This window comes from Clinocottus analis, unplaced genomic scaffold (genome assembly GCF_023055335.1).
Source record: "Clinocottus analis isolate CAN_PGR_092001 unplaced genomic scaffold, fCliAna1.0.p SCAF_5, whole genome shotgun sequence".
Lineage (NCBI taxonomy): Eukaryota > Metazoa > Chordata > Actinopteri > Perciformes > Cottidae > Clinocottus > Clinocottus analis.
In genome coordinates this window covers 14281397-14293733 of record NW_027176207.1, presented here as the reverse complement: position 1 = coordinate 14293733, position 12337 = coordinate 14281397, and the positions used below count along the sequence as shown (strand labels likewise).

General features: G+C 41.8%; 1 protein-coding gene across 5 annotated transcripts in view; it reads right to left on the bottom strand.

Annotated features, from left to right (window-relative positions):
- ltbp3 (latent transforming growth factor beta binding protein 3) overlaps nt 1-12337 on the bottom strand; it is a 30769-nt gene that overhangs the window by 3305 nt on the left and 15127 nt on the right. Inside the window, exons 5-25 of one of the 5 annotated variants that reach the window (XM_068600352.1) lie at nt 11504-11590; nt 11195-11311; nt 10953-11108; nt 10062-10169; nt 9917-9930; nt 9767-9836; nt 9442-9519; nt 8559-8687; nt 7185-7316; nt 6959-7102; nt 6684-6803; nt 5829-5951; nt 5551-5673; nt 5233-5352; nt 4783-4911; nt 4313-4483; nt 3540-3620; nt 3206-3334; nt 2960-3097; nt 2714-2854; nt 118-246 (exon numbers count right to left, since the gene is read on the bottom strand). In XM_068600352.1, coding sequence (XP_068456453.1) covers nt 118-246; nt 2714-2854; nt 2960-3097; nt 3206-3334; nt 3540-3620; nt 4313-4483; nt 4783-4911; nt 5233-5352; nt 5551-5673; nt 5829-5951; nt 6684-6803; nt 6959-7102; nt 7185-7316; nt 8559-8687; nt 9442-9519; nt 9767-9836; nt 9917-9930; nt 10062-10169; nt 10953-11108; nt 11195-11311; nt 11504-11590 — 2439 coding nt within the window. The remainder of the gene's footprint in view (nt 1-117; nt 247-2713; nt 2855-2959; nt 3098-3205; nt 3335-3539; nt 3621-4312; nt 4484-4782; nt 4912-5232; nt 5353-5550; nt 5674-5828; nt 5952-6683; nt 6804-6958; nt 7103-7184; nt 7317-8558; nt 8688-9441; nt 9520-9766; nt 9837-9916; nt 9931-10061; nt 10170-10952; nt 11109-11194; nt 11312-11503; nt 11591-12337) is intronic. The other 4 variants (XM_068600354.1, XM_068600355.1, XM_068600353.1 and 1 more) reach the window with 4 other exon arrangements.

Below are 12337 nucleotides of genomic sequence, written 5' to 3'. Positions count from 1 at the left end.
CAGTACAGGCCAAATTGGGAGGAATTGCAAAGAGCAACATGAGTGGCAGATGACGAGGTAAGCCAAAACTCATTTTGATCGGTCATGCTCAGGTGAGCTGATGCTGATTTTACCCACCGTCATAGACGCACTGCTTCAGCGCTGCACTGAAGGTGAGGGGAGGGTCGCAAAAACAGTGAAAGGAGCCGGGCGTGTTCTCACACCTCCCATTCTCACAGTACGAGGGGTCCTCGCACTCATTCACATCTGAAAAGGGCACCACAGACACTGGTTACAGTATGAACATCTGCTTGGGGCCAGCTCTTAGTCTGTGGGTGGTGGACACAATAAGAATGAAAAAATTGTGCTACATCATGAAATTCAGTACAATAATCCTGCAATAAATATAACGTTTACTGCACAATGTTCAGTTCTCCCCAAGATGTTTAACTTAACAGGTCACAGTGAGTTGAATCAACTCGGACACAAAAACTCGACAAAAACTGAACATTTGAAGTCACGGCATTCATTGCAGTGATATTGTATGCTCGGATAACAATGCACAGTGTGTACGGTTATTGTGTCCAACCCCCGTATGTTCCGCTTGCTTTATCTTTACGTTTTTACCATAAATGTTGCATGCAATTTCTGATGACAAAATGAGCTTCGGTCATGCGTTACAATGCAGGTTGTCTCGAATAAACATGCAACCACACTGTGAAATCTGCAAAAAAGGCTGCGGGTTAACAAAGGACGCTCGGTTCCAGCAACACTTCAGCTGAGGAATGTTTTTTATCTGTTAAGAAGTATGCAGGCGTTTTGCAGAGAGAATGATAATGCCATGAAGGCCAGTTTGTACTGGGATATGGATACAGAAAGTTTGCTCTTGGTATTCATGTTTTTGATGCTTAAATAAAACCAAATATGGTGTCACTAGACTGAAACCTAAAGAATGAGTCCCCGGCTCCGCCAGTCCATGTCGTTGTGTCCTTGAGCAAGACACTTAACCCCTAATTGCTCCCCGTTGCTGTGTCTACGGTGTATTGAGCAACAATGTAAGTCGCTTTGGAAAAAAAGCGTTAGCATGTAATGTCAAATGACATGTAATGTCATTTAGATGGCATTATTAAAATTGACTGGGTTTTCCAACACTCTCAAAATTCGACCTGTTCTAAATCCAGGCTAGTATTCAGGTTAACCAATTGCTTTCTAAAATGAAGAGGTAAATGGCAAATTGTAACAGTCGTAGTGGTAACAGGAAGACCAGAGCCACCAGTCCCAGCGCTACCCTGGACTAAGAAGTCCGATGAGGAATGTTAAGCAACACCTTTTCTATGTTTGTGTCTCTTTCATTTCAGTCATGACTGAACACTAACAAAAGGAGGCTTTCCAGGTGAACACCTGTTGGAGTCCAGAGACCACATGTTTGACCTAACAGCAAGAATGCAAACACATCCCCTGTTCTGAGTGTGAACAGAACAAATGTTTGCCACATTTGCAGACAATACTTTCCTTACAATGCCTTTGGTAACTTTGTAATCGCGTGGCCATCTGAAATGTGTCCTTCATAACCATTCTATACTCATTCCTCACTGAATTTGCTTCTGCAAGGGGGAAATTTAACTGCATGTTTTCAATCTGTGGCAGGGAGGATGAACAGCTTCTCCACCAATGACGAGGTCGAACTCGCCTGTCTGGGATCTGATGTGACATCAGGTGGTGATCAGTTCAGATCCCCTTCAATAATACGACACTTGAGAATTAGCTTCAGGTTATATGGAACAACTGCACCGGCTACTCCTTTTACTTCACAACATGACGTTTAGCCAGCAAACATCCAAGAACCACTCATATGTCATTTGGAACAAAGTGCCCACTTCTGATATCATTTGTAAATGTAGATACATTTTTGGGGGGTTTTACGTTTGCACCGGATGCACCAGCAATACAGGCAGCAAATACAAAGACAACGACTCACTTGAGTTGTATTTAGATTGTAGAATAAGTAATCCTTGATAAAGCCGGAACTACTCTTTAGGAATTTTTTACACCACTATATGAAACCAGCACTTCTTTTTATTACAGCCAAAACAAATATGAGCATTGAGCTGCATGAACAAACAACACATTGTGTTGTCGTGTACACAATGTCCATGGCTATATGAATAGATACACGTATCTTGTGTGTATATTTTTCCTTTCACTATCCATAAGATAGTCCTTGATTTAAAACCCATGTTTACTTTTGACACCACAAGTTATTTTATTATTTCGTGCGGTTTAGGAGAGTCAGCTCAGGGTGGCTCTATAATGCTTCTTCTATCATCATACTGAGTTTGCTGCCCTGCGTAAACTCACACGGTTGTTACTCTGGAATGTAAGTCATAAAGTAAGACCTCAAAAACCATCTTCAGACGCTCAAAACTCGATGAAAACATTTCAAAAACACGAGAAAGTGTAATGTCTATTCGTGTCTCTATTTAGTACAATGAAGCCTTCCAAAAGCCTTTTTTGTTCCACCTGGCACCGAATCTGTTTTGTCTCACACACACACACACACACACACACGCACACACACGCACACACACACACCACCTCCCACAAGCTCAAACAGACAGCTCTATGATTAATTGTTGTGTTTATTTTTCCCCAGAATAAACGTGCGATTGCGTACCACTGCCTTTTAACTCTTCAAACCCCACACCCCTTTTAACTGCAGACGGACTGCACTCACCAGCTTGCTCCTCAGGAGTCACACAGCTGTTACGATCAATGGCCAGGGTCCAGGGCGGAGAGCAGATGCAGTAGTACGACCCTGGCGTGTCCTCGCAGTGGCCGTGCTTACAGTTGGCCGGGTCCTCACACTCATTCACATCTGTCGAGCACAAAGGTTTACTCTAAGCTTCAGCTAATTCCTCAAGTGGCTCAACTAATGCATCATACGTTGTCAGGGTCACTGGGAGACGACGCTCTTACTCACCTGCTACTGTTGCGATCACACACTTCTTCTTGTTGGAGTCTGGAGTCCAGGGTCGGTTACAGTTACAGTAAAAAGACCCTTCGGTGTTGAGGCAGCGACCATTAGTGCACAGAGACTCGTCGTGGCATTCGTTGACATCTGACGGAGAGCAACATGCATCTGTCATGAAGCATCTCCAAAAGTATGTTTTTACAGCACTTTAATGTTTTTTAGGAGTCACTCCATGGTGTGTATTGAAGCACTCACCAATGCACTCCAGAAGATTGCCGTCATAGTAAAACCCCTGCTGACAGTAACACTCGTAGCCCGGCTGCGTGTTCTCGCAGCGACCCTTCTTGCAGATTTCATCGGCAAACAAAGAGCACTCGTCGATATCTGCAGACAAAGAAAGAAAAGTCTCTTCTCAGGAACAGACTAACGGTCTTCCCATGAAGTTGATTAATGTAATGAGCCGACAACTCATTTGGACAACTACAAAGATATTAAACTTGGGAATATGTATAGTGTATTATAACACAGAATTTTGGTGCAAATGTAGGAATGTCCTATCACAGCGTGGCTCAAGTTGTGTACTATCTACCATGGTAGACGGGCAGGCTGTACAGGAGTCCTTCATCATAGTAGAGGCCTTGCCCGTTTGGACACAGGAAGTGGAACTCGGCTGAATGGAGAGAACCAGAGTTTAATTAATAAAGAGTAAGGTGCACAGTAGATACAGAATATGACATGAGATTCATCATTCAACACACTGAGCGACGAACCCACAAATCAGTAGCACCAAAAAGGATTAATTGAATCGAAGATTAGTTCTCATCAAAGTTGAGCAAAACCAGGAGATGCTTGCTGACCCAAATTAAATTAAATTCTATCAGAGCTCTATTCTATCAGAAGATAAAACACAGACAACAGCACAGTAAGGAAACATGTTTTACCAGTCAGGATAAAAAAGACTGTTGATCCAATCTTCCTTTTAAGCTTCAAAACAGCTTCCTTCCTGAACCAGTATCTTGTGATAAATTCAGCAGCACCATGAGCATCATCATCATACAACTAAACTCGGTTGAGTCGGTCCTTTCACTTTCTTTGATGAACTTGATTAAATCTTTTTAAATCCATCTCAAAAGTTACCTCCTCAAGTGAATGCTTTAAGTTAATACTGGATATAATTTTAGACGTATCTGAATTACATGCAATCTAGGTGCGACTTCAATGTTTCTTAATTTTAAGATAGTTTTCAAGTTGTGTGATGATTTAAAGTCAAAACATTCATAAAAAATGAATTGTTGTAGGTCCAACCCAGCCTCTAATTGAATGTGTGTTTCCTGCATTATGCACTCTGGAATGTAAACTTACATGATTGGGAGACCGGACAGGGGTAGATCTCACAGTGATCTCCCCATCCCACCCCGATGGAGCAGCAGCACTCCTGCTTGGTGACATTGGTGGCTAGGACGCTATCGCAGAACACGGTGTCATCGAGGTTCAAGTAGCATTCCTTCTTCTCATCCGTCATCACTCGAACTGCTGCAGGAGCAAACATGGGGAATCTTTTGAAGGTTTTGGTGTGCACATCCAGTGACTCGACTGAACCAGGCTGGTCTTGCTTTTAATTGATGTTACGTTTGTGTCTTGGTTCCTATAGAATAAATGATTTGGTCATGTATTACCAAGAATTATAATTGTTTGGCTGTCAGGGCCTCAGATTGGTTTGAACTGATGTGTTTTGGGTTTGGGAAAAGCAGGGATGAAATGTTGAGGCTTGGTTTAAGCTCCTGGATAAATGTGGGTGTACAATAAAGCAGAAGGAATCAGAGCAGGCTTACCCTCACAGCTGTGTTTGTCCTCTGAGAGGACATAGCCGTGATTGCAGGCACACAAATACGAGCCTTGCCTGTTCTCACAAGAGCCGAAGGGCTGGCAGAGACTTCTGTCTGCGGCACATTCGTCGATGTCTGAAAGGAAAAAAATCACACATGCTGCTGATTGAGAATTTCTTTCAATCAAAACAATCTGAATTGCAAACAAATATATTTTGACATTTATCTCAGAAAAAAAGTAAGAAAACATTCTGTCACAAATATATTCGTTGAGACATTTTCAATATCTGGGATTGCAGTGTGTCCAGAGCATGTAAAATATGTTTTACCCACAATGCGATGCATTGCCTTATATTAAACGTGTCAGTGACACAGAATAATGTTTATTTATTGGTTAAAGATAAGGATGGAAAATGAAGATAGTGTAAATAACAAAAAGAGTTACACAACACTGACCTTGGCATCTCCTGCCCCCGACCAGTGTGTAGCCCGTCTGGCAGTCACACTGGTATGAGCCCATACTGTTGATGCAGCGGCCCCTCTGACAGTTGGATGGTCTCTCACATTCATTGATATCTGGAGGGAAGGAAACAAAAATAATGTTGGATGGGAAGCATGTTGTGAGCAGGATTAATAAACTGGTCAAACTCAGTGAATGTATATTTGGACAATCCAGTGGTGAGTACTTATCAAGTTTCAGGTGATACATTATTGCATATTGTGAATTCCAGGTGAACTTGCACTTTTAAATAATAATGAAAGGATGATTCATGCCTTCACAGTGGCTGCCTTCCTGTGTGCGCTGGTATCCCGGGTAGCACTGGCACTGGAAGGATCCTTCTGTGTTGATGCAGTGGCCGTAAGCACACAGCCTGACATCCTCACACTCATCAATGTCTGTTTGGGAGAAGGAAACACACGCGGAACACAACTTCATGAAAAATAATTCGTCATTACACGTTCAGCACCAAATGGCCATTAAGTCACTCAACTGCTTAATAAGCAACGGAGTCGAGGTAAGGTCATGTAACGGTGAGGTAAGCATTACTCACCACTGCAACCTTTGCTGTCTGAAGACGGGAGGAAGCCCTCGTTGCACAGACAGCGGTAAGTACCGGGGAGGTTCTCACAGCGCCCGTTAGGACAAATGCCAGGCTTCTGACACTCATTAATGTCTGGTGGAATACGTGGGAGACAAAACATTACAGCGATGAAACGTTTGTAGCAATGATTTTTACTTTGACTCTTTGTAAAACAGACTGAATATTATTGACCTGTCTTGAATTATAGCTTTTAAGAAGGACTTATCATGCAGTATTTCACAATATTATACACCATATTTCCAAGGTATTTTTCCATAGTTTGGTTTTATACTGGAACTTATATATTAATAAAACTGGAAGCTTTCAGGGGCAAATCCAACTAGTAGGAGACCCCAGGGAAGATCCAGAACACGATGCAGTGATTATATCTCCCAGCTGGCCTGGGAACGGCTTAGGAACCCCCAGAATGAGCCGGAAAATGTTGCGGGCGGTAGTCCGGGACAGCCGGCTAGGCCTGCTGCCACCGTGACCCGATCCGGATAAGCGGCTGAAAATGGATGGTGGATAAATGGAACTAATATATTTTACATGATTGCAATATCACTACTTTATATTTGTTTTAGATTTTTTCTGATTCATCACAACACAATAACATGACAACATTGTCTGTAACAGTGTCTGAAACCATTGAAGAAATGGGGGACAGATTACGTTGTTTATTATTATTCCAATAAGTTCTAACGTGTGTAATTTATATCATGACGTAACACTTTAAGAAATAGGGTTTTCCTTCCACAGAAGGTTAATCAAAGATGTTCGGCAGTGCCCTGAAACTCTTTTGCAGTACGGCCGGGTTGCACTCACCATAGCAGGTGCCGCTGCGGGCCTCGTGACCAGGCAAGCAAGGAACACACTCGTATGAGCCGGGCGTGTTCTCACATTGCTCATTGGGACACGTTTCGGGATTCAAACACTCGTTTATGTCTGGAATAATTGAGAAGACGCGTCACGTAAACCGAGTTTGAAAAAGTGTTCATCAACACAGACACAGAGCACAGACACGAGAACAATACATGTTTTGTTAGTGGAGAGCCATTGCTCTCATATCAATTCTGTCATAACAATCAGTGTCTTTGTACCTTCACAGGCTGGGTGACGGTGTGACTTGCTCCTGAAGCCACTGTGACATTCACATTTATAAGAGCCGGGCAGGTTTACACACTGGCCTCCGACTCCACATGAGTGCACATGAGATGAGTGCTTCTTAGAGCACTCATCCACGTCTGCAAAACAGAAACGGTTATAGCCAATGCAGGATTGTAACAGGGAAATCACTAAACATTGAAATCACTAAACCTAACTTACCTACGCACTTGTGTCTCCCATACTGCACCATGCGTTTATAGCCCAGACGACAATGACATCTGTAACCTCCTTCTATGTTGACGCAAAGGCCTCTGCCGTGGCCGCATGGTTCTAAGTCACATTCATTATTATCTGAACAGGAGAGAAGAACGGTGATGACACATGATGAAAGCAGTGTTGAGTATTACAGACACACAACAGAGGGTCATGCAGATCAGAGGACACGCTGCTCTGATTCCAGAAAGTGTTTTCCACGAGCTGTCCTAACACTGTACTTTATATATAAACATAAATATGAAAGCATGACACATATTACAACATTTCCGTTTTGAAGAAACTTGCTGAATTCACAAGAAAGGGTCAGCCAGGAGCTCACGTTAACCTTGAGCACCAAAATGGAGTCAGTCCATGTGGACGTTCGTAACAAATAAGAGGAAATTCCCTCGAGGCGTTCTTGGCATCTTGTCTGGACACGGCTGTTGCCAATGTGGAGGCATAAACACGTTTATTCTCGGTTTTTGGCTTGATCTTGTGGGATTTTTAGATGCAAGGATATCATTTTAACCAGTCCAAATCAATGTATGAAAGCAACTGGATTCACTGTTTTAGGAAAATGTGTTGTGCCTTTTAAAATGTATTTTATGACTTATCTACTTTCACATTGTACTTTTAAGCCCAAAAATATCTCAAAAGTGCAAATGCTGTGTTTTTTCACAGTTCAATTTTGTAAAACTCCAAGCACAAGATGTCATTGTATCCTAACTTGTAGTCCCTAGTGCATACCCTGCACTGGGTCCTGCATTTCCCATGATGCAACTTATTAACTTATTTCATTAGCACACACCCTGACTAGTACATGTCCGCATCTTTTTAAACTCCAGACCTCTAGTTTGCGATGCAGGGTTTTGTTCAAACTGTCGGTTTCTAAGCTCAAGATGAAAGTTGTTTTTTTTTCTCAAACTTTAAAAAGCAAAACAGATAATAATGAACTGCTTTTGCAGGTGGACTTGTAGTCAGTGAAAGGCCCCTTTACTAAAGCAAAACATTAATTGAGTTGGATAGGGGAAAATTGAAAGCTTGCACATCACACACAATCGAGTTGAATGTAATTGCGGAAGCCAAAAACTGACTGTAAATATTATGCAGTAATATTAAGGACCATTGACAGCTGCAATTATATTTATATTTATAATATCAAAAGTAAATGGACCTCAACAGTCAAGATACAAAAGGCATGATGAGGTTCATGTTTGAGAATTTTCAGGGGATTTTTGTCTGTCGGAGGACACCCCTGCATAAGAAACTTCAGGATAAACTTCTTGGCGCTATCCATCACCACCTTCTCGAGGCACCGTGTCTACCAATCGCTCTTACCCTCACAGATGTTCCTCTGCGGGTTGAGATGGTAACCAGGGTGACAGTGACAGATGTGGCCGTTCAGGCTGTTCACACACTCTCCGTGACCACAAATGTTCCTGTTTAGCCTGCATTCATCTGTCTCTGCTTCAAGAAGGGAACAAAAGCATCATTTATATACATGCAAATGTATATAGATGCGTTTGTGTGTGTACATCCCAAAGATCTTTAGGAATGCCTTTTGTCTTTTTATGGAAGTGTTTCACATAACCTGCTTTTTAAAAGCAGCATGACATCAGGGTGGGGCAACATATAGAAAATCAAAGACCTCGATATGGTGGACATAATGATAATGTGGGCGAGACAAATATTAACTGCTTTAAAAAGGCAGCTAGTAATTTAAATCACTTTACTGTAATGCAGTCTTTAAAATCAGGATTACGTTATCCACACACCACAATAATTATATAATATTGATATATTACCCAACCCAACACAAAATACTTCCATAAAACCCAAAGAGTGTGAAGATAGCCTTAGGGCCGGTTCATGCTTCATGGTTGGATGCACTCAACATGCAAAGTGTCCAAAACTGTCAGTTAAGCATTAAAGAAGCATGCATCTGACAAGAATGTATTGCTATCAACAGGGATTGCCTCTGGGTCGAAATAACTCTTTTGCATGCAGTCATAAATACATGTTATTACATTGAGAAAGTCAAGATGTAATTTGTGACTGATGGTCCCAAAGCTCACCACAATATCATCTCCTACTGGGGAATGTGGAGCTGGGTTTTCCAGTTTAAGGTGCTTAAAACATGAACAAGCTTCTTTTTTTTTTTAAGTGACTCTCTATAAGGTTAAAGAAGAATAGATGTTTGAGTCAGTTTGCAGGAACTCACGCAAGACTTTTGTCTGTGTTTCGAAGGGGTCATTGCCTGGGGTCATTCTGATGATAGTTGGAGGGGTGGGTTTAACAACTGTGGATCCAACAGAGGAGAGATGAAGTGGACCGACTTCAGGAGGAAATATGACATTTTGATATTTCTGTCTTCACCACACACATGGAACATTTCTTTCCACCAGCCGCTGTTGCAGAAACCTTCCCCTCATTGTGCCAGCAAAGGTACATTAAGTATCACTACCGATCACATTGTATCCTGCGATTTCAACCTGTTCTATCGCTGGAGGTATAGGGTATGAATCTGGGGTTAGAGGCAAGTTTACCAGGCACACGAGGACTGCTGGTACTGGTGGGAGAATGTTGGGCAGCAGTCGTCGTCTCTGGAGGCCTCTCCTGATAGAAAAAGATAGTCTGACTTTATAACCGCAACAATTTGAATTAATTGATCATTAAAAGTACTAACAATGTCTTACCGGCCACTTTGGTTCTAAAAAGGAAAAAAAATAGCGAGGTGTTACTACTGTCAATTGACATGATCCGTACGAAGCACAACAGTACAAGTAGTCTTAGTGTTGTTTAAGAACTCCTGAGTGGTGGGAATCGTGTTGGAGGACTCACCCTCATTGTCGAGCTTGCGGGGGAAGATGATGGGAGGGAACGCCACAGTCTCTCTGATATATTGGAGATAGTATCCTTTCCCAGCTGGGCAGATCTTACTGAAGGCCACTGAACACCACATGGAGAGAGGAGAGGATTTTAGTGTTACTTTATTGGACTTTTATCAGCATCTCAACTTTACTTTTAAAATTTGCAAGCAGCACTGATTACTTCCTGGAATCCAACGGGACAGAGTTACTGCCTGGTGTTAGTATGCTTCTACCAACTTGTAACGCAGTTTACATCCATGTCTGACCCCAAATGTTAACACTTTATCAAGTCATCCTGCTAAACATTTGTGTGAAATTGTCTTGATTAGCGTATGAACTCTTGAGTTAAGAGGTCACCGTGACTTTTGACCACCAATTCTAATGTGTTCATCCTTGAGACTGAAGTGGACCTTTGTCTCAAATTTGCCTGAAATTATAACACCTACGGCCATTGCTGTCACCGGGCAGATAGCCCTAAAAATGTATGACATCCAATCACTTCCACTATGTTATTCTAATTAATGTCAGAGTAGACAAACACACTGCATCTTGAGTGTTCCAAATCAGTGCATATTCACTACAAATAAAGAAATGTAGAAATCAGAAGTAACATAATAAGATACAAGCTTTGTCACATTCCTTATAGTAATATCTCAAACTTGAGATTTCAAAGCCCAAATATAAGAAAATCTACATTAACAGAAATGAATGCAGGGAAGAATTCCCCTTTAACAGGGAAACCTGTGGAGAAAGTAGGAAGGCATCTTGTTCTTCGATAATTGAGGAATTGTTTCCGTTTGATGAACATTTCCTTTATTGAAAACCATTAGGATATTGTGTCCGTCTGTCTCCGTCCACTCACCTGTGCCCACCTGAGGACATCTTTCACAGTTGCGGCCCCAGGCTTTGCCGACCGTGCAGCAGCACATCTCTTGGGTGAGGTGGGTAGGCAGCGCGTGCTGGCAGCCCCGAGCCTCGTACGCGATCAGGAAGCACTGAGCCTGCTCAGCTGGAGACTCTGACAGAGGAGACAATGAAGTTTCATTCAGGTATTCCCTTATATATTTGAAGATAATGTAAGTCAATTAAAGTTATCTGACTCACCAACACATCGATTCCTGTCCAACACCATTCCTGCCTTGCAGGAACATTTAAAGCTGCCCAATGTGTTCAGACAGTCTCCGCTCTGACAGACGCCCTGCATGGAGCACTCGTTGATATCTTCAAGATCGGAAATTGGTGTGTAAAAAGGAAAAGATTATGTTTGATATACTGTAAAGGATGATGTCTGTTCAGAAAGTTATCCCAAGGCTGCATCACATGGAAACTGTAGCTCTGAAATGTACACGAGAACTAAACCAACTCCCAAACTGAGTTCTGTACTTGTTAAAAGTTGGATCCTGCTTGTGTTACCTTGACAGTGAGTGCTATTGAATCTTTTATAGCCTTGCGGACAAGTAGAGCCGTAGTCTTCCACAATGATATGCTTGACTGATGCATCTGAGGGAGCAGAAGATATCGCAGAGGGAAAGGTGAGAAAAGCCTGAATGGAATAGTGTTTCTGGAATGAGAAGGTGTGAACAATACTGTACAAACTAAAATAAAACTGTAAAAGCTCAACCATTAATTTACTTTAAAAATAGTTGCAGCAATGCAAACCTACAGCTTTAAAGCTGTCTCTACCGGTGTCACAAAACTGTTACTATTATTAGAAAAATATTTTCATCTTTGTAAGTATTCATCCTGTAAAAGGTGAAACTTGTTTAAGGTCTAACAAAGTCAGGAAACCTTACAGGATGCTTAGCTTATCTTTAAGCTCCCACATGGAGTTTTCCTGAACAAACTGCGTTAGAGCTCCAACCAGCAAACATTCTTCAGCAAACAATTCAACATCACTCACTTTACGCAGCCATTGGACAGGTGCACAGCGGTGTAAAAGTACAGTTTGAACCTCTCTCTCAAGCACTTTGTTTAACTCGATCGCACAACTACTTCCATCAGTGCTCATGTGTACCACCGACTGCATCGCCGTGAAAGCCTTTGAGGAAAGACCGTCAGAAAGAGTGGATGTTCATGCCATTCCCTAGTTGTTGCTTCTAAAACGGACTAATTAACACGTTGCATCTCCTTCATTTATCCATTTGCAAACAGATATTTGTGTATAAACAACATGTTTTAGTTTCTAGTAAGAAAGGAAGTACATTTATCTCAAAATGCCAAATTATTTATTTAATATGTGTGTTAATA